The sequence below is a fragment of the Corvus moneduloides genome, chromosome 3 (assembly GCF_009650955.1).
Source record: "Corvus moneduloides isolate bCorMon1 chromosome 3, bCorMon1.pri, whole genome shotgun sequence".
Lineage (NCBI taxonomy): Eukaryota > Metazoa > Chordata > Aves > Passeriformes > Corvidae > Corvus > Corvus moneduloides.
Window position 1 is genome coordinate 1,295,931 of NC_045478.1, and position 22,394 is coordinate 1,318,324.

The 22,394-nt window shown below is 58.5% G+C and overlaps 1 protein-coding gene across 5 annotated transcripts in view; it reads left to right on the forward strand.

The window, feature by feature from the left end:
• The window catches only part of PTK2B (protein tyrosine kinase 2 beta), a 52,477-nt gene that overhangs the window by 15,584 nt on the left and 14,499 nt on the right, over positions 1-22,394 (forward strand). For all 5 annotated transcript variants that reach the window (XM_032103317.1, XM_032103318.1, XM_032103319.1 and 2 more), the window contains 17 exons: positions 3,160-3,404; positions 4,680-4,858; positions 4,963-5,050; positions 6,071-6,150; positions 9,658-9,720; positions 11,091-11,145; positions 13,300-13,440; positions 14,881-14,955; positions 15,052-15,153; positions 15,680-15,797; positions 16,305-16,344; positions 16,449-16,495; positions 16,721-16,774; positions 20,653-20,750; positions 20,857-20,941; positions 21,365-21,465; positions 21,546-21,661. In XM_032103317.1, coding sequence (XP_031959208.1) covers positions 3,160-3,404; positions 4,680-4,858; positions 4,963-5,050; positions 6,071-6,150; positions 9,658-9,720; positions 11,091-11,145; positions 13,300-13,440; positions 14,881-14,955; positions 15,052-15,153; positions 15,680-15,797; positions 16,305-16,344; positions 16,449-16,495; positions 16,721-16,774; positions 20,653-20,750; positions 20,857-20,941; positions 21,365-21,465; positions 21,546-21,661 — 1,687 coding nt within the window. The remainder of the gene's footprint in view (positions 1-3,159; positions 3,405-4,679; positions 4,859-4,962; positions 5,051-6,070; positions 6,151-9,657; positions 9,721-11,090; positions 11,146-13,299; positions 13,441-14,880; positions 14,956-15,051; positions 15,154-15,679; positions 15,798-16,304; positions 16,345-16,448; positions 16,496-16,720; positions 16,775-20,652; positions 20,751-20,856; positions 20,942-21,364; positions 21,466-21,545; positions 21,662-22,394) is intronic.

A 22,394-nucleotide genomic window follows, 5' to 3' on the forward strand; every position in this document is an offset into this window, starting at 1 on the left:
GGACATGGAGGTGACACCCTGGAGGTGACAGGGACAGGGAGGTGACACCCTGGAGGTGACAGGGACATGGAGGGGTCGCTGTGGAAGTGACAGGGACACGGAGGGGTTGCTATGGAGGTGACAGGGACATGGAGGTGACACCCTGGAGGTGACAGGGACATGGAGACACCGCTCTGGAGGTGACAAGGATACGGAGGGGTCGCTATGGAGGTGACAGGGACATGGAGGTGACACCCTGGAGGTGACAGGGACACGGAGGTGTCACCGTGGAGGTGACAGGGATGTGGAGATGTCGCTATGGAGGTGACAAGGACACAGAGGTGTCACCCTGGAGGTGACAGGGACAGGGAGATGTCACTTTGGAGGTGACAGGGACAGAGAGGTGTCACTGTGGAGGTGACAGGGACATGGAGACACCGCTCTGGAGGTGATAAGGACACGAAGGGGTCGCTGTGGAGGTGACAGGGACACAGAGGTGTCACTTGGGAGGTGACAGGGACACGGAGGTGTCACCGTGGAGGTGACAGGGACGTGGAGATGTCGCTATGGAGGTGACAAGGACACAGAGGTGACACCCTGGAGGTGGCAGGGACACAGAGGTGACACCCTGGAGGTGACAGGGACACAGAGATGTCACTTTGGAGGTGACAGGGACACAGAGGTGTCACTGTGGAGGTGACAGGGACATGGAGACACCGCTCTGGAGGTGATAAGGACACGAAGGGGTCGCTGTGGAGGTGACAGGGACACGGAGGTGTCACCCTGGAGGTGACAGGGACATGGAGGGGTCGCTGTGGAGGTGACAGGGACAGGGAGGTGTCACTGTGGAGGTGACAGGGACACAGAGGTGTCACTTTGGAGGTGACAAGGACATGGAGGTGACACCCTGGAGGTGACAGGGACATGGAGGTGACACCCTGGAGGTGACAGGGACATGGAGGGGTCGCTGTGGAGGTGACAGGGACATGGAGGTGACACCCTGGAGATGGCAGGGACACGGAGATGTCACTTTGGAGGTGACAGGGACATGGAGGTGACACCCTGGAGGTGACAGGGACATGGAGGTGTCACTGTGGAGGTGACAGGGACACGGAGGTGACACCCTGGAGGTGACAGGGACATGGAGATGTCACTTTGGAGGTGACAGGGACACGGAGGTGACACCCTGGAGGTGACAGGGACACAGAGGTGTCGCTGTGGAGGTGACGGACATGGAGGTGTCACTGTGGAGGTGTTGGGGACATGGAGGTGTCACCCTGGAGGTGACAGGGACAGGGAGGTGACACCCTGGAGGTGACAGGGACACAGAGGTGTCGCTGTGGAGGTGACAGGGACATGGAGGTGACACCCTGGAGGTGACAGGGACAGGGAGGTGACACCCTGGAGGTGACAGGGACACAGAGGTGTCGCTGTGGAGGTGACAGGGACATGGAGGTGTCGCTGTGGAGGTGACAGGGACAGGGAGGTGTCACCCTGGAGGTGACAAGGACATGGAGGTGACACCCTGGAGGTGACAGGGACATGGAGGGGTCGCTGTGGAGGTGACAGGGACACGGAGGTGACACCCTGGAGGTGACAGGGACACAGAGGTGTCACTGTGGAGGTGACAGGGACATGGAGACACCGCTCTGGAGGTGATAAGGACACGAAGGGGTCGCTGTGGAGGTGACAGGGACACGGAGGTGACACTGTGGAGGTGACAGGGACAGGGAGGGGTCGCTGTGGAGGTGACAGGGACATGGAGGTGTCACTGTGGAGGTGACAGGGACACGGAGGTGACACCCTGGAGGTGACAGGGACACGGAGGTGTCACTGTGGAGGTGGCAGGGACATGGAGACACCGCTCTGGAGGTGACAAGGATATGGAGGGGTCGCTGTGGAGGTGACAGGGACACGGAGGTGACACCCTGGAGGTGACAGGGACAGGGAGGTGTCACTGTGGAGGTGACAGGGATACAGAGGTGTCACTTGGGAGGTGACAGGGACACGGAGGTGTCACCGTGGAGGTGACAGGGACGTGGAGATGTCGCTATGGAGGTGACAAGGACACAGAGGTGACACCCTGGAGGTGACAGGGACACAGAGGTGACACCCTGGAGGTGACAGGGACAGGGAGGTGTTGCTGTGGAGGTGACAGGGACATGGAGACACCGCTCTGGAGGTGATAAGGACACGAAGGGGTCGCTGTGGAGGTGACAGGGACGTGGAGGTGTCACCCTGGAGGTGACAGGGACATGGAGTTGTCACTTTGGAGGTGACAGGGACATGGAGGTGTCACTGTGGAGGTGTTGGGGACATGGAGGTGACACCCTGGAGGTGACAGGGACATGGAGACACCGCTCTGGAGGTGACAGGGACATGGAGGTGTCACTGTGGAGGTGACAGGGACATGGAGGTGACACCCTGGAGGTGACAGGGACATGGAGATGTCACTTTGGAGGTGACAGGGACATGGAGACACCGCTCTGGAGGTGACAAGGATACGGAGGGGTCGCTGTGGAGGTGACAGGGACACGGAGGTGACACCCTGGAGGTGACAGGGACATGGGCATTGCTCTGGGCATGCTGGGGACATCCTTTGTCACATTCCCTTTTCCTTTTTCCCCCCTTTTCCTTTTTCCCCCCTTTTCCTCCCCGTTTCCCCCCCCTTTCTTCCCCCTTTTCTTCCTTTTTTCCCTTCATTGCCCTTTCCCCCCCCTTTCCTCCCATTTCCCTTTATCCCCCCCCTTTATCCCCCCCCTTTATCCCCCCCCTTTATCCCCCCCCTTTATCCCCCCCCTTTTCCCTCCTTTTTCCCCCCGTTTCCCCCCATTTTCCCCTTTCCCCCTTTTTCCCTCTTTCCCTCCCCCCGTTTCCCCCCGTTTCCCCCCGTTTCCCCCCGTTTCCCTCCGTTTCCCCTTTTTCCCTTTCCCTCCCCCCTTTCCCTCCCCCCTTTCCCTCCCCCCTTTCCCTCCCCCCTTTCCCTCCCCCCTTTCCCTCCTCCCTTTCCCTCCCCCCTTTCCCTCCCCATATTCCCCCCCCTTTCTCTCCTTTTTCCCCCTTTTTCCCCTTTTCCCCTCTCCCCTTCTTCCCCCTTTCCCCCCCTTTCCTCTCTTTTCCTCCCTTCCCTTCCCCACCCCTCCGGGATGTCCCGATCCCATCCCGCTGCCGTTCCCGCAGGGAAGGGATGCTCCGCTCCTAACGCTCCGGGTGTCCTGAAGATGACCACCATTCCCGAGCCCTTGGGACGTCCCCGGAGCAGCTCCTCCCGCAGCCTTTCCGGGACGCTGGAGGCCATGGGGCCGCCGGAGACAGATCGGGATAAGGAGGAGACGCGGATCCTCAAGGTTTGCTTCTACAGCAACAGCTTCAACCTGGGCAAGAACTTCAAGCTGGTCAAGTGCTCCGTGGCCACGGAGATCCGGGTACGTGGGAACGGCGAGATCGGGATGGGATTGGGAATACGGGGCTGGTTTGGTTTGGTTGGATCCGGCTCCTTCCAGGCACATTTCCCACGTGGTTGTGGTGAAGTCGGGAATGTTGGGCTTGGATGAGTTTTGAGGTCCGTTCCCACCCAAACCATTCCGTGATTCCATGATTTCTGCCCTTTGAGTGGGATTATGGAGCTGGGAGGATGCCGGGAGGGGATTTTGGGGACATGGAGCAGGGAGGACGCCGGGACAGGATTTTAGGGCCGTTCCTTCATGGGTATGGTGGGTTTGGATTGGGATGTGCCTCTCACCCTTCCTACCTGGAGTCCGGCAGATTCCAGCCAGGGAATGGGGTGTGGATACTGGGAACGTGCTCATGGAGCTCCCCGGGGCTGGGGGTTCACTCCAGGGAAGTTTCCATTGGAGCTGTCCCGTGTTTCCTCCTCCTCCTCTTCCCGCTGTCCGAAGCTCGGCTGGAAATGTTGAGCTGGAGCAATTCCAGAGGAGGTCATGGAGATCTGGAGCCAGGCTGGGAGAGCTGGGAATGTCCAGCTGGAGAAGGGAAGGATCCAGGGAATCCTTGGAGCCACTTCCCAAACCTAAAGGGGCTCCAGGAGAGCTGGGATTTGGGATAAAGGCTGGAGGGGCAGGAGGCGGGGAATGGCTTCCCAGTGGGAAAGGGGAGCTTGGGCTGGGGTCTTGGGAAGGAATTCCCAGCTGGGCTGGAATTCCCAGGGAATGCCCGGATCCCTGGCAGTGCCCAAGGAAAGGCTGGAGCAGCCTGGGATCATCGGGGGAGGTGCCGGCCTTGGAATGGGATGGGATTGAAGCTGCGTGGATCCCAGCCAAAGCATTCCGGGATTGTGGGATGCAGGAGGCTCCGAATCCATGGCCAGGGGTTTTTCTGGAAGTCGGGGATGGGCAAGGGAAGGGAGAGCCTTCCTGGAGTGCCGAGATTCCCAGGGAAGGGCCTGGAGGCCGGAATTCCTTCCCGCAGAGGAGTCGGGCTGGGGCTGGATCCAATGGCAGGCTGGGAGAGGCGGGAATGGAGGGATTTCCCTGGGAAAGGGGAGCTCGGGCTGGGATCTTGGGAAGGAATTCGCGGCTGGGCTGGAATTCCCAGGGAATCCCTGGATCCCTGGGATTGTCCAAGGAAAGGCTGGATCCACCTGGGATCATCAGGGGAGGTGTTGGGAATGGAATGGGATGGCATTTAAGGTCCCTTCCCACCCAAACCATTCCATGAATTCCACGATTCCCTTTTCCCAGGAGGTGATCCGGTCCATCCTGCTGAGTGGCCGGATCGGGCCGGACATCCAGCTGGCCGAGTGCTACGGCCTCCGGCTCAAACACGTCAAGTCGGACGAGATCCATTGGCTCCATCCCGACCTGACGGTGGGAGAGGTCCAGGAAAAATACGAGTGCCTCCACCTGGAAGCTGAGTGGAGGTGGGACCGCGCTGGTGGTGGTGGTGGCCTTGTCCCTCTCCGTGTCCCCAAATTCCTGGGAAGGGGAACGGTGTCCTCACGGAGCGGCTCCTGGCTTTTCCCAGGTACGACCTCCAGATCCGGTACCTCCCGGAGGATTTCATGGAGCGCTTCAAGGAGGACAGGACCACCCTGCTCTACTTCTACCAGCAGGTCAGGGCAGCTCCAGGCGGTCTCCGGATCCCATTCCGCCTCTCCAGGCCCAAAATTCCCAAGATTCCAAGGTTTTGTCACCCCAGGGTGGTGGTGGCCCCATCCCGCTAATGGATCTGGGGAGCAGATCCAGCTGGGAATGTCCAGCAGGGACATCCAGGGACATTCCTGGCACTGCATTCCCGCCCGGAGCGTCCCAGCACGGGATGGGGGAGAGTGTGGGCAGTGCCAGCGTCCCCTGGTCACCATCCCCTGGTCACCATCCCCTGGTCACCGTGTCCTGACGTCATTCCTGCCACCGTTCCTTTCCGCCAATCCCTGTCACCCTTCCCTGCCACTCCTCCACCATCCCCTGACTCCATCTTCTGCCACCATCCCCTGTCATTGTCCCCTGTCACCCTTCCCTGCCACTCCTCCACCATCTTGTCACCATCCCTGTCACTCCTCTACCATCCCATCACCGTCCCAGTCACCGTCCCTGCTGTCACCATCCCTTCCGTTGTCCCTGTCACCGTCCCCTGTCACCATCCCCTGCCACTGTCCCCTGCCACCATCTCTACCACTCTTGACCACCCACTCGCCATCCCGTCACCATCCCAGTCACCATCCCTGCTGACCACCCCCTCATCATCCCGTCACCATCCCAGTCACCGTCCCTGCTGTCACCATCCCGTCACCGTCCCTGCTGTCACCATCCCGTCACCGTCCCTGCTGTCACCATCCCTTCCGTTGTCCCTTCCACCATCCCCTGCCACTGTCCCCTGCCACCATCTCTACCACTCTTGACCACCCACTCACCATCCCAGTCACTGTCTCTGCTGTCACCATCCCTGTCACTCCTCCACCATCCCTTCACCATCCCAGTCACTGTCTCTGCTGCCACCATCCCTTCCGTTGTCCCTGTCACCGTCCCCTGTCACCATCTCTACCACTCTTTGCAACCCCTGTCCCCATCCCTGTCCCCATCCCGCCCCCGGCCGTCCCCGTCGGTGTCCCCGCGGTGACGCGCTGTCCCCGCAGCTCCGCAGCGAGTACATGCAGAACTACGCCAGCAAGGTCAGCGAGGGCATGGCCCTGCAGCTCGGCTGCCTCGAGCTCAGGTACGGCCCTGGCCCGGTGTCCCCTTGTCCCCGTGTGTCCCCTGGCCCTGTGTCCGTGTGTCCCTCTGTCCCCGTGTCCCTGTGTCCTTGTATCCCTGTGTTCCTCTATCCCTCTGTCCCCGTGTCCCTCTGTCCCCGTGTCCTTGTGTCCTTGTATCCCTGTGTTCCTCTATCCCTCTGTCCCCATGTCCTTGTGTCCTTGTATCCCTGTGTTCCTCTATCCATCTGTCCCCGTGTCCCTCTGTCCCCATGTCCCTGTGTCCTTGTATCCCTGTGTTCCTCTATCCCTCTGTCCCCGTGTCCCTCTGTCCCCGTGTCCTTGTGTCGCTCTGTCCCGTGTCCCTTTGTTCCTGTCCTTGTGTCCCTGTGTCCCCACGTCCGTGTGTCCCTCTGTGTCCCTCTGTCCATATCCCTGTGTCCCTCTGTCCCCGTGTCCTTGTGTCCGTGTCCCTGTGTCTTTGTGTCCCCGTGTCCCTTTGTCCCTGTGTCCCTCTGTCCTTCTCTCCTTGTGTCCCTCTGTCCCCATGTCCCTGTGTCCCTCCTGTTCTCTCTGCTGCCATGGGAGGTCTGGGAAGCGGGAATGGGGATGGGGAGGGAAGTTCCAGCTTTTTTGGAGGTGGCAGGGGGACATGGGTGACATGGAGGGCGTGGGGACATGGGTGACATGGGGACATGGAGGACATGGAGGGACATAGGAACATAGGGAATATGGAGATATGAGGGACATGGGGATGGACATGGGGCCATGGAGGGATGTGGGAACATGGGGAACATGGAAGGACATGGGGAACATGGAAGAACATGGGGACATGGAGGGACATGGGGACATGGGACATGGAGGGATGTGGGAACATGGGGAACATGGAGACATGGGGACATGGATGACATGGAGGGCGTGGAGGACATGGGGGATGTGGGAACATGGATGGCATGGAGGATGTGGAAGGACATGGGGCATGTGGGGACATGGGTGACATGGAGGATGTGGAAGGACATGGGGGATGTGGGGACATGGGTGACATGGAGGATGTGGAAGGACATGGGGCATGTGGGGACATGGGTGACATGGAGGGCATGGAAGAACATGGGGGATGTGGGGACATGGGTGACATGGAGGATGTGGAAGGACATGGGGCATGTGGGAACATGGAGGGACGTGGGTGACATGGAGGATGGGGGGACATGGAGAGACATGGGCGCTGTGGAGACATGGAGGGACATGGAGACATGGAGACATGGGTGACATGGAGACATGGGGACATGGGGGATATGGAGGGCATGGGGGATCTGGGGGACATGGACATCATGGGGGACATGGAGGGCGTGGAAGGACATGGGGGATGTGGGGACATGGGGAACATGGAGGATGTGGAAGGGCATGGGGGATGTGGGGCCATGGGTGACAGAGGGTGTGGAAGGACATGGGGGATGTGGGGACATGGGTGACATGGAGGATGTGGAAGGACATGGGGGATGTGGGGACATGGGGAACATGGAGGGACGTGGGTGACATGGAGGATGGGGGGACATGGAGAGACATGGGCGCTGTGGAGACATGGAGGGACATGGAGACATGGAGACATGGGTGACATGGAGACATGGAGGGCAGGGGGACATGGGTGGCATGGAGGGACATGGGGGACATGGGAACATGGGGAACATGGAAGGACATGGAGAATATGGGGACATGAGGGACATGGGGACATGGGAAGGCGTGGGGATGGACATGGGGACATGGAGGGATGTGGGAACATGGGGAACATGGAGACATGGGGACATGGATGACATAGAGGGCGTGGAAGGACATGGGGGATGTGGGGACATGGGTGACATGGAGGATGTGGAAGGACATGGGGCATGTGGGGACATGGGTGACATGGAGGGCATGGAAGAACATGGGGGATGTGGGGACATGGGTGACATGGAGGATGTGGAAGGACATGGGGGATGTGGGGACATGGAGGGACGTGGGTGACATGGAGGATGGGGGGACATGGAGAGACATGGGCGCTGTGGAGACATGGAGGGACATGGAGACATGGAGGGACATGGGGGACATGGGGACATGGGGGATATGGAGGGCATGGGGGATCTGGGGGACATGGAGAGCATGGGGGACATGGGGAACATAGAGGGCGTGGAAGGACATGGGGGATGTGGGGACATGGGTGACATGGAGGGCGTGGAAGGACATGGAGGATGTGGGGACATGGAGGGACATGGGTGACATGGAGGGACATGGGGGATATGGGAACATGGGGAACATGGAAGGACATGGAGAATATGGAGACATGAGGGACGTGGGGACATGGGAGGGCGTGGGGATGGACATGGGGACATGGAGGGATGTAGGAACATGGGGAACATGGAGACATGGGGACATGGGTGACATGGAGGATGTGGAAGGACATGGGGGATGTGGGGACATGGGTGACATGGAGGATGTGGAAGGACATGGGGGATGTGGGGCCATGGGTGACATGGAGGATGTGGAAGGACATGGGGGATGTGGGGACATGGGGAACATGGAGGGACGTGGGTGACATGGAGGATGGGGGGACATGGAGAGACATGGGCGCTGTGGAGACATGGAGGGACATGGAGACATGAAGGGACATGGGGGACATAGAGGGCGTGGAAGGACATGGGGGATGTGGGGACATGGGTGACATGGAGGGCGTGGAAGGACATGGGGGATGTGGGGACATGGAGGGACGTGGGTGACATGGAGGATGGGGGGACATGGAGAGACATGGGCGCTGTGGAGACATGGAGGGACATGGAGACATGGAGGGACATGGGGGACATGGGGACATGGGGGATATGGAGGGCATGGGGGATCTGGGGGACATGGAGAGCATGGGGGACATGGGGAACATAGAGGGCGTGGAAGGACATGGGGGATGTGGGGACATGGGTGACATGGAGGGCGTGGAAGGACATGGGGGATGTGGGTGACATGGAGGGATGTGGGTGACATGGAGGATGGGGGGACATGGAGAGACATGGGCGCTGTGGAGACATGGAGGGACATGGAGACATGGGAGACAAGGGGACATGGGTGACATGGAGGGACATAGGAACATGGGGAATATGGAGACATGGGGATATGGGAACATGGGGAACATGGAAGGACATGGAGAATATGGAGACATGAGGGACATGGGGACATGGGAGGACATGGGGATGGACATGGGGACATGGAGGGATATGGGAACATGGGGAACATGGAAGGACATGGGGAATATGGAGACATGGAGGGACATGGGACATGGAGGGATGTGGAGGAACATGGGGAATATGGAGACGTGGGGACATGGGTGACATGGAGGGCATGGGGGATGTGGGGACATGGGTGACATGGAGGATGTGGGGACATGGAAGGACATGGGGGACATGGAGACATGGAAGGACATGGGGGACATGGAGACATGGGGGCCATGGAGGGACGTGGGGACACGGGTGGCGTGTGTCACCGGCTGATGTCCCCGTCCCTCTGTCCCGCAGGAGGTTCTACAAGGACATGCCCCAGAACGCGCTGGACAAGAAATCCAACTTCGAGTTCCTGGAGTGAGTCCAGCCCTGGAGTCCCCACCCCGTCCCAGCAGTCCTGAGGGGCTGGGGACCTGCTGAGGGCCTTCATCATCCTCCTCATCCTCCTTATCTCCCCACAGTTTCTCATCCTCCTCATCCTCCTCATCCTCCTCATCCTCCTCATCCTCCCGCGGTTCCTTGTTCTCTCACAGCTCCATATCCTCCCTCAATTCCTCATCCTCCTGTGGCTCCTCATCCGCCCACAGCTCCTCATCCTCCTTGATCTCTTCATCCTTCAGCTCCTCATCTTCCCGCAGTTCCTCCTGAGCTTCCTCATGCTCCTCATCCACCCACAGCTCCTCATCCTCCTCATCCACCCACAGCTCCTCATCCTCCTCATCCACCCACAGCTCCTCATCTTCCTCATCCACCCACAGCTCCTCATCCTCCTCATCCACCCACAGCTCCTCATCCTCCTTGATCTCTTCATCCTTCAGCTCCTCATCTTCCCGCAGTTCCTCCTGAGCTTCCTCATCCTCCTCATCCACCCACAGCTCCTCATCCTCCTCATCCACCCACAGCTCCTCATCCTCCTCATCCACCCACAGCTCCTCATCTTCCTCATCCACCCACAGCTCCTCATCTTCCTCATCCACCCACAGCTCCTCATCCTCCTCATCCACCCACAGCTCCTCATCCTCCTCATCCATCCACAGCTCCTCATCCACCCACAGCTCCTCATCCTCCTCATCCACCCACAGCTCCTCATCCTCCTGCTGCTCCTCATCCTCCTCATCCTGCTGCTCCTCATCCTCCTCATCCATCCACAGCTCCTCATCCACCCACAGCTCCTCATCTTCCTCATCCACCCACAGCTCCTCATCCTCCTCATCCACCCACAGCTCCTCATCCTCCTCATCCATCCACAGCTCCTCATCCACCCACAGCTCCTCATCCTCCTCATCCACCCACAGCTCCTCATCCTCCTGCTGCTCCTCATCCTCCTCATCCTGCTGCTCCTCATCCTCCTCATCCTGCTGCTCCTCATCCTCCTCATCCTCCTGCTGCTCCTCATCCTCCCACAGCTCCTCCTCTTTCTCAACTCCTCATCCTCCTCATCCTCCTCAAACCCTCATCCTCCTCATCTTCTCCCATCTTCTCATCCTCCTCATCTTCTCCCATCTTCTCATCCTCCTCATCTTCTCCCATCTTCTCATCCTCCAACAGCTCCTCATCCTCGGAGAGGGAGATGGGAACCATCCACCCCCTTTCCCCCACCCCGGATTCCCCCACACCCTCAGCTCCCCCCTTCCCTCAGTCCCCCCACAGCCCGCTCCCCCCAGAACCCCCCTCCTCCCCACGATCGGGAATTCCCATTGACATTCCCGGGATTCTCTGCTCCGCAGGAAGGAGGTGGGGCTGGACCTGTTCTTCCCCAGCCAGATGCAGGAGAGCCTGAAGGTGAGGGACACACGTGTGACATGGGTGTGACACCTGGGGGCACACGTGAGCACGCCCCATGCATGTCCATGCGTGTCCATGCGTGTCCATGCGTGTCCATGTGCATCCCCATATCCCTGTGTCCCTATTCCCACCCACGCTCCCACATCCGTGTGTCCACCCCCATCCCGCTCCCCATCCCGCTGTTCCCATATCCAACCCCATATCCCTGTGAATCCCTATCCCCGCCCATCCGCCCGTGTCCGTGTGTGTCCGTGTGTGTCCATGTGTGTCCATGTCCCTGTATCTGTGTGCATCCCCATATTCCTGTGTCCATACTCCATCCACACTCCCACATCCGCGTGTCCACCCCCATCCCGCTGTTCCCATCCCACTGTTCCCATATCCAACCCCATATCCCTGTGAATCCCTATCCCCGCCCATCCGCCCGTGTCCATGTGTGTCCATGTGTGTCCATGTCCCTGTATCTGTGTGCATCCCCATATCCCTGTGTCCCTATTCCCACCCACGCTCCCACATCCGTGTGTCCACCCCCATCCCGCTCCCCATCCCGCTGTTCCCATATCCAACCCCATATCCCTGTGAATCCCTATCCCCGCCCATCCGCCCACGTCCGTGTGTGTCCATGTGTGTCCATGTGTGTCCATGTCCCTGTATCTGTGTGCATCCCCATATTCCTGTGTCCATATTCCATCCACACTCCCACATCCGCGTGTCCACCCCCATCCCGCTGTTCCCATCCCACTGTTCCCATATCCAACCCCATATCCCTGTGAATCCCTATCCCCGCCCATCCACCCGTGTCCGTGTGTGTCCGTGTGTGTCCATGTCCTTGTATCTGTGTGCATCCCCATATTCCTGTGTGTCCCTATTCCCACCCACACTCCCATATCCACGTGTCCACCCCCATCCCGCTGTTCTCATCCCACTGTTCCCATATCCAACCCCATATCCCTGTGCGTCCCTATCCTCACCCATCCGCCCATGTCCGTGTGTCCGCGCGTAATCCATGTCCCTGTATCCATGTGTCCCCCCATATTCCTGTGTCCATATTCCCACCTACATGCCCGTGTCCGTGTGTAATCCATGTCCCCGTATCCATGCACATCCCCATATCCCTGTGTGTCCCTATTCCCACCCACACTCCCACATCCGTGTGTCCACCCCCATCCCTCTGTTCCCATATCCAACCCCATATCCCTGTGAATCCCTATCCCCGCCCATCCACCCGTGTCCGTGTGTCCATGTGTGTCCATGTCCCTGTATCTGTGTGCATCCCCATGTTCCTGTGTCCATATTCCCACCCGCATCCATGTGTCCACCCCCATCCCGCTCCCCATCCTGCTGTTCCCATATCCATCCCCATATCCCTGTGAGTCCCTATCCCCACCCATCTGCCCATGTCCATGTGTGTCCATGTCCCCATATCCATGCACATCCCCATATTCCTGTGTCCCTATCCCCACCCACACTCCCCCATCTGCGTGTCCACCCCAATCCCGCTCCCCATCCCGCTGTATCCCCATATCCAACCCCATATCCCACCCCATATCCCTGTGAATCCCTATCCCTGCTCATCTGCCCACGTCCGTGTGTCCGTGTGTAATCCATGTCCCCGTATCCGTGTGCATCCCCATATTCCTGTGTCCATATTCCATCCACACTCCCACATCCGCGTGTCCACCCCCATCCCGCTCCCCATCCCGCTGTTCCCATATCCAACCCCATATCCCTGTGAATCCGTATCCCCGCCCATCCGCCCGTGTCCATGTGTCCATGTGTGTCCATGTCCCTGTATCCGTGTACATCCCCATATCCCTGTGTCCCTATTCCCACCCACACTCCCATATCCGCGTGTCCACCCCCATCCCGCTCCCCATTCCGCTGTTCCCATATCCATCCCCATATCCCTGTGAGTCCCAATCCTCACCCATCCGCCCATGTCCGTGTGTGTCCATGTGTGTCCATGTGTAATCCGTGTCCATGTGTGTCCATGTGTAATCCATGTGCATCCCCATATCCCTGTGAGTCCCTATCCTCACCCACACTCCCATGTCCGTGTGTCCACCCCCATCCCGCTGTTCCCGCCTCCAACCCCGTGTCCATCCCACTGTTCCCGTATCCATCTCTACATCCCCACGGATGTCCCGGCAGCCGCGGCAGCTGCGGAAGATGATCCAGCAGACGTTCCAGCAGTACGCGCTCCTGCGGGAAGAGGAATGCGTCCTCAAATTCCTGCACACCCTGGCCACCTTCGCCCCCATCGACCAGGAGAGCTTCCGCTGCCAGCTCGTCGTGCGTGCCCAGGAATGGGATATGGGATATGGGATATGGGGTGGGGTGGAGCTGGGTGGGATGGGATGGGATGGGGTTGGGTGGGATATTACGGGGATGGAATGGGATGGGTGGAGTGTTTTGGGGTCAGGCATTGTGGGGATGGGATGCGATGGGGTGGGATTTTAGGGGGATGGGATGGGGATGGGATGGGGTTGGGGATGAAGCTGGGATGGGATGGGGCAGGGTGGGATGAGATGAGATGGGATGAGGTAGTTGGGAAGTTATGGGGATGGAAGGATGGGATGGGATGGCAATGGAGTTGGGATGGGAAGGGATGGGATCAGGATGGGCATGGGAATGGGATGGGATGGAATGGGATGGGATGTGATGGGGATGGGATGGGATGGGGTTGGGTGGTGTGAAATGGGATGGGGATGGGATGGGGTTGGATGGGATGGGGTTGGTTGGGATGTTATGGGGTTGGGATGGGATGGGGATAGGATGGGGTGGTGTGAAATGGGATGGGGATGGGGTTGGGTGGGATGTTATGGGGATGGGATGGGATGGGATGGGTGGAGTGTCTTGGGGTCAGGTGTGGGGATGGGATGGGGTGGGATTTTAGGGGGATGGGGTTGGGGATGGAGATGAAGATGGGATGGGATGGGGCAGGGTGGGATGAGATGAGATGGGATGAGGTAGTTGGGAAATTATGGGGATGGAAGGATGGGATGGCAATGGAGTTGGGATGGGAAGGGATGGGATCAGGATGGGCATGGGAATGGGATGGGATGTGATGGGGATGGGATGGGGTTGGGTGGTGTGAAATGGGATGGGGATGGGATGGGGATGGTGGGATGGGGTTGGTGGGGATGTTATGGGGTTGGGATGGGATGGGGATAGGATGGGGTTGGATGGAATGGGGATGGGGTTTGGATGGGATGTTATGGGAATGGGATGGGATGGGATGGGTGGAGTGTTTTGGGATCAGGTGTGGGGATGGGATGGGGTGGGATTTTAGGGGGATGGGGTTGGGGATGGAGATGAAGATGGGATGGGGCAGGGTGGGATGAGATGAGATGGGATGAGGTAGTTGGGAAGTTATGGGGAGGGAAGGATGGGATGGGATGGCAATGGAGTTGGGATGGGAAGGGATGGGATCAGGATGGGAATGGGATGGGGTTGGATGGAATGGGGATGGGGTTGGGTGGGATGTTATGGGGATGGGATGGGGATGAAAATGGGGATGGGATGGCTTTTCATGGCATGGAGCGGGATGGGATGGGATGGGATGGGATGGGATGCAGCTGGAATGGGCATGGGGATGGCGATGGAATGGGGTGGAGCGAGATGGAGATGGGATGAGGAAAGGGTTGGGATTTTATGGAGATGGGATGGGATGCGACCTGGCTCTTGGAATGCCGCTCATCCAAACTTCTGTCCCACTCCTGCTCCCCCCAGCAAGGATGGAACATCACCGTGGATTTGGTCATCGGCCCCAAGGGCATCCGGCAGGTGACCAGCAAGGACGCCAAGGTGGGAATTCCGGGCTGGGAATTGAGGGACTCCCGCTCTGGAATCAGGGATTAAACTCAACATGGATCAAATTCCCAATGAATTCCCCCTTCCCAGCCCACCTGCCTGGCAGAATTCCGGGACATCAAATCCATCCGGTGCTCTGGAGTGGAGGACGGCCAGGCTCTGCTGCAGCTGGGGCTCAGCGGGACCCCCCAGGTGAGGAGTTGGGAGAGAATTCCTGGGAATGCTGGGTGGGATGGGTGGGACCCCTGTGGATCAGGCGGGATTTGCTGGAAGCTCCATCTCCAGCCCCCCAGGTGAGGAGTTGGGAGAGAATTCCTGGGAATGCTGGGTGGGATGGGTGGGATCCCTGTGGATCAGGCAGGATTTGCTGGAAGCTCCATCTCCAGCCCCCCAGGTGAGGAGTTGGGAGAGAATTCTTGGGAATGCTGGGTGGGATGGGTGGGATCCCTGTGGATCAGGCAGGATTTGCTGGAAGCTCCATCTCCAGCCCTGGTCAAGGGGAGATGATCCCCTAAACCCCGGGAATATCCCTGTTTCCACCTCTTCCCGGGAATGCTTCGGTGTGGGTGTGTTTTCCTGGCTGTTTTCGGATGCTGGGAAGGATGATGATGGAAAACTGGGATTGGCTGCGGAGTGGGGAGAAGGGGGGGATCCCCCCCATCCCAGCCCCCCTGCCCTGCTCCGGACTCATCCATCGTCCCATCCCGGCATTCCCAAGTCCTTGGCAGTCAAGACGTCGTCGCTGGCTGAGGCGGAAAACATGGCCGACCTCATCGATGGCTACTGCCGACTCCAGGGGGGCTCGGAGACATCCCTCATCGTATTCCCAAGGAAAGGTGGGAATTCGGGGCATCCTGGGATGGGATGGGACAGGATATTGTGTGGACTGGGTAGGGTGGGGTAAGATAGGGATGGGATGGGGTGGGATGAAGATTGGGTGGGATGTTACGGAGATGGGAATGGGATGGGGATGAAGGTTGGGATGGGGATGAAGATTGGGATGGGATGGAATGGGATGGGATGGGATGAAGATTGGGTGGGATGTTACAGAGATGGGAATGGGATGGGATGGGGATGAAGATTGGGACAGGATGGGATGGGGATAAAGATTGGGAAGGGATGGGATGGGATGGGGATGAAGATTGGGATGGGATGGCTTTTCATGGAATGGGGTGGGGTGGGATGGGATGGAATGGGGTGGATGGGAAGGGAAGGGATGCAGTTGGAATGAGCACGGGAATAGGGATGGTGTTGGAATGGGGTGGATGGGATGGGGATGGGGATGAGGATGAAGATGGGATGGGATTGGGATGGGATGGAACCTTTCCCCGTCCTCTCCACAGATCGGGAGAAGAGGGTCAGCCTCCCGCAGATCCCGGCCCCGTGAGTGATCCCGGCCCTTTTCCCGGGATTCCTGGCCCCAGTGCGGGGTTGGAATCCTGCTCCTTACCCCCCATCCCGCTCCCTGACCCTCTTCCCACCCTCAGGAATCTCGGGGAGAGGCATTCCACGCTTTCCCACAGCATCAGCGGGGGTGAGTTTGGGCTCTTCCCTCTTCCCACCATCCTTGGGGTGCGGGCAGGGATTTGGGATGCGCTCCATGTGGGATTTGGGAGGGTTGGACATCCCCAGCTCTTTTCCAGAGGGTTGGGATGCATCCAAGCATCCTGGAGGAACTCCAGACCCTCTGGAGATGTTGGAAGACCTCCCACGCCCACTGAGCTTCCTGATCCCATTCCTGCATCCCATTTTTCCCTAGATTCCGAAATTTACGCTGAAATCCTGGATGAATCCTCAAGGCCGAGATCCGGAAGTAGGTGCTTCCCTTGGGAATTCTCCGTCCAAGGTGTCCTAATTCCTCCTGCCCATCCCAAATTCCCATCCCATCCTCACCAAACCGCTCAGAAGGTCCTGGAGGGGCTGGGATGAGCCATGGGGCAGCATCCATGGAATGATGGAGAGGGCAGGATCCGCGGATCCTTGTGGGAATGATGGAGAGGGCAGGATCCATGGATCCATATGGGTGGAGAGGGCAGGATCCATGGATCCTCATGGATGTAGCGGGCAGATCCATGGATCCATATGGGAATGATGGAGAGAGCAGGATCTATGGATCCGTGTGTCTGGAGAGAGCAGGATCTATGGATCCTTGTGGAGAGGGCAGAATCCATGGATCCGTGTGGATGGAGAGGGCAGGATCCAGGAATCCTCATGGATGGAGAGGGCAAGATCCATGGATCCTCATGGATGGAGAGGGCAGGATCCATGGATCCGTGTGGATGGAGAGGAGAGATCCATGGATCCTCGTGGATGGAGAGGGCAGGATCCAGGAATCCTCATGGATGGAGAGGGCAGGATCCATGGATCCGTGTGGATGGAGAGGACAGAATCCATGGATCCTCGTGGATGGAGAGGAGAGATCCATGGATCCTCGTGGATGGAGAGGGCAGGATCCAGGAATCCTCAGGGATGGAGAGGACAGAATCCATGGATCCTTGTGGATAGAGAGGGCAGGATCCATGGATCCTTGTGGATAGAGAGGGCAGGATCCATGGATCCTTGTGGATGGAGAGGGCAGGATCCATGGATCCTTGTGGATGGAGAGGGCAGGATCCATGGATCCTTGTGGAGAGGGCAGGATCCATGGATCCTTGCGGATGGAGAGGAGAGATCCATGGATCCTCAGGGATGGAGAGGGCAGGATCCAGGAATCCTCATGGATGGAGAGGACAGAATCCATGGATCCTCATGGATGGAGAGGGCAGGATCCATGGATCCTTGTGGAGAGGGCAGGATCCATGGATCTTTGTGGATAGAGAGGGCAGGATCCATGGATCCTTGCGGATGGAGAGGAGAGATCCATGGATCCTCATGGATGGAGAGGGCAAGATCCATGGATCCTCATGGATGGAGAGGGCAGGATCCATGGATCCGTGTGGATGGAGAGGAGAGATCCATGGATCCTCGTGGATGGAGAGGGCAGGATCCAGGAATCCTCATGGATGGAGAGGAGAGATCCATGGATCCGTGTGGATGGAGAGGACAGAATCCATGGATCCTTGTGGATGGAGAGGAGAGATCCATGGATCCTCGTGGATGGAGAGGGCAGGATCCAGGAATCCTCATGGATGGAGAGGAGAGATCCATGGAATCCTTGTGGATAGAGAGGGCAGGATCCATGGATCCTTGTGGATAGAGAGGGCAGGATCCATGGATCCTTGTGGAGAGGACAGGATCCATGGATCCTTGTGGATAGAGAGAGCAGGATCCATGGATCCTTGTGGAGAGGACAGGATCCATGGATCCGTGTGGATGGAGAGGAGAGATCCATGGATCCTCATGGATGGAGAGGACAGAATCCATGGATCCTCATGGATGGAGAGGGCAGGATCCATGGATCCTCAGGGATGGAGAGGGCAGGATCCAGGAATCCTCATGGATGGAGAGGGCAGGATCCATGGATCCTTGTGGGAATGATGGAGAGGGCAGGATCCATGGATCCTCATGGAGAGGGCAGGATCCATGGATTCTCATGGATGGAGAGGGCAGGATCCATGGATCGTTGTGGGAATGATGGAGAGGGCAGGATCCATGGATCCTCATGGAGAGGGCAGGATCCATGGATTCTCATGGATGGAGAGGGCAGGATCCATGGATCCTTGTGGGAATGATGGAGAGGGCAGAATCCATGGATCCTTGTGGAGAGGGCAGGATCCAGGAATCCTCAGGGATGGAGAGGAGAGATCCATAGATCCTTGAGGATGGAGAGGGCAGGATCCATGGATCCTTGCGGATGGAGAGGAGAGATCCATGGATTCTCATGGATAGAGAGGGCAGGATCCATGGATCCGTGTGGATAGAGAGGAGAGATCCATGGAATCCTCATGGATGGAGAGGGCAGGATCCATGGATCCTTGTGGAGAGGGCAGGATCCATGGATCCTCAGGGATGGAGAGGGCAGGATCCATGGAATCCTCAGGGATGGAGAGGGCAGGATCCATGGAATCCTCAGGGATGGAGAGGGCAGGATCCATGGAATCCTCAGGGATGGAGAGGAGAGATCCATGGATCCTCGTGGATGGAGAGGGCAGGATCCAGGAATCCTCAGGGATGGAGAGGAGAGATCCATGGAATCCTCATGGATGGAGAGGACAGAATCCATGGAATCCTCATGGATGGAGAGGACAGGATCCATGGATCCTTGTGGATGGAGAGGAGAGATCCATGGATCCTCATGGAGAGGAGAGATCCATGGATCCTCGTGGATGGAGAGGGCAGGATCCAGGAATCCTCATGGATGGAGAGGGCAGGATCCATGGATCCGTGTGGATGGAGAGGACAGAATCCATGGATCCTTGTGGATGGAGAGGAGAGATCCATGGATCCTCGTGGATGGAGAGGGCAGGATCCAGGAGTCCTCAGGGATGGAGAGGACAGAATCCATGGATCCTTGTGGATAGAGAGGGCAGGATCCATGGATCCTTGTGGAGAGGACAGGATCCATGGATCCTTGTGGATAGAGAGGGCAGGATCCATGGATCCGTGTGGAGAGGGCAGGATCCATGGATCCGTGTGGATGGAGAGGACAGAATCCATGGATCCTTGTGGATGGAGAGGAGAGATCCATGGATCCTCGTGGATGGAGAGGGCAGGATCCAGGAATCCTCATGGATGGAGAGGGCAGGATCCATGGATCCTTGTGGAGAGGGCAGGATCCAGGAATCCTCATGGATGGAGAGGACAGAATCCATGGATCCTTGTGGATAGAGAGGGCAGGATCCATGGATCCTTGTGGAGAGGACAGGATCCATGGATCCTTGTGGATAGAGAGGGCAGGATCCATGGATCCGTGTGGATGGAGAGGAGAGATCCATGGATCCTCATGGATGGAGAGGGCAGGATCCATGGATCCTCATGGATGGAGAGGGCAGGATCCATGGATCCTCAGGGATGGAGAGGGCAGGATCCAGGAATCCTCAGGGATGGAGAGGGCAGGATCCATGGATTCTCATGGATGGAGAGGGCAGGATCCATGGATCCTTGTGGGAATGATGGAGAGGGCAGAATCCATGGATCCTTGTGGAGAGGGCAGGATCCAGGAATCCTCATGGATGGAGAGGAGAGACCCATAGATCCTTGCGGATGGAGAGGAGAGATCCATGGATCCTCATGGATGGAGAGGGCAGGATCCATGGATCCGTGTGGATGGAGAGGACAGAATCCATGGATCCTTGTGGAGAGGGCAGGATCCATGGATCCGTGTGGATAGAGAGGAGAGATCCATGGATCCTCATGGATGGAGAGGGCAGGATCCAGGAATCCTCATGGATGGAGAGGGCAGGATCCATGGATCCTTGTGGGAATGATGGAGAGGGCAGAATCCATGGATCCTTGTGGAGAGGGCAGGATCCAGGAATCCTCAGGGATGGAGAGGAGAGACCCATAGATCCTTGAGGATGGAGAGGGCAGGATCCATGGATCCTTGCGGATGGAGAGGAGAGATCCATGGATTCTCATGGATGGAGAGGGCAGGATCCATGGATTCTCATGGATGGAGAGGGCAGGATCCAGGAATCCTCATGGATGGGGAGGGTCGGCACCCCGGGATGTTTCCCAGTTATTCCCTGGGGGATCTGCCCACGGAATGGGCCGGGATAAAGGCAGCTCTTCCCTGTTTCCGCCTCCGTGAAGTCCAGCACTACGGAATCTCCCGGGATGACATCGCGCTGGGCAGGATCCTGGGGGAAGGATTCTTCGGAGAGGTCTACGAGGGAATTTACACCACCCCGGTGAGATTCCCGCTCTTTCCCTGCCCTCCTCCGTCCCCGCCATCCCAAATCCGGGATCTGGGCAGGATTCGGGATGACGCGTTCCCGCTTTTCCTTCTCGGAGCAGAAAGGGGAGAGGATCAACGTGGCCGTGAAGACCTGCAAGAAGGATTGCAGCCCGGAAAACAGGGATAAATTCCTGAGTGAAGCCGGTATCCCCGGGGTCCTGATGGGTTTTTTTGGGATCCCGAAGGTCCTGCCAGGGGTTTTTTTTGGGATAAGATCCCGTTCAGGGCTCACACGGTGGGGGGATGGCACAACCTTGTCGTGGTATCTCCCGGTGGCTTCTTGGGAACAAGTGGCCTTTGGAATTCAGGATGGAGGAGGAGGGACTTGATCCGTGCCCGGAAACCTGGGACAGGATCCCAAAAACCTCTGGATTATGGGATTGTTGGAGGGGGGAAGCTACTGGAATCCCTGGATGAGGCTGTCCCTCCCTAAAAACCAGGAGCTCCAACTCCTTGGGGAAATCCCAGACAATTCCTCCCGCTCCACCTCCATCCCCCAGGACAGGGATTGGGACTCCCGGAACTGGGATCCCCCATTCCAAGGCGGGAATTCCGCGCTTCCCACAGTGCTGATGAAGAAGCTGGACCACCCCCACATCGTGAAGCTCATCGGCATCGCCGAGGAGGAGCCCACCTGGATCATCATGGAGCTCTACCCCTACGGAGAGGTGCGATCCTATTCCCGAGCCCTTCCCGGTGTCCCGCCGGCGTTCCCGCCGCTGATCCCGCCGGGAATGTGCCGTTGCAGCTGGGGCAGTACCTGGAGCAGAACCGGCTGGGGCTGGCCGTGCCCACCCTGGTGCTGTACGCGCTGCAGGTCGGCAAGGCCCTGGCCTACCTGGAGGCCATCAACTGTGTCCATAGGTGAGGGGACGGGATTTGGGATGGGGTGGCAGCCGGGTGGGATTTGGGATGGGCGGGAGAAGGTGGGATCTCGAAGGGATGGGCTGGTGGGAAATGGGAGCTGGGAACAGGGAGGCGGGGGGGGGGGGGGGTGTTGTGGAATCTTTGGGAAGCGGCGTTGTGGGTTCTCCGTCCGTTCTCTGTCCTTTCTCCGTCCCATTCCCATCTCCATTCTGTCCCTTGACTGTCCCGTCTCCATCCCATCTCCATCCATCTCCATCCCTCCCGTCTCCATCCCTCCCGTCTCCATCCCTCCCGTCTCCATCCCTCCCGTCTCCATCCCATCTCCATCCATTCTGTCCCCACCTCCATCCCACCTCCGTCCATCCCACCTCCATCCCATCTCCATCCATCCCACCTCCGTCCATCCCACCTCCGTCCCATCTCCATCCCTTCCCCATCCCTTCATCCCTTCCTATCCCATCCCCATCCCATTGCCACCCTGTCCCCATCCCATCTCCGTCCATCCCCATCCGGTCTCCATTCCATCCCATCCCCATCCCATCCCCATCCTGTCCCCATCCCATCGCCACCCTGTCCCCATCCCATCTCCGTCCATCCCCATCCGGTCTCCATTCCATCCCATCCCCATCCCATCCCCATCCTGTCCCCATCCCATCTCCATCCATCTCCATCCCTTCCCCATCCCTTTTCCATCCCATCTCCATCTTTTGTCCATCCTATCTCCATCCTG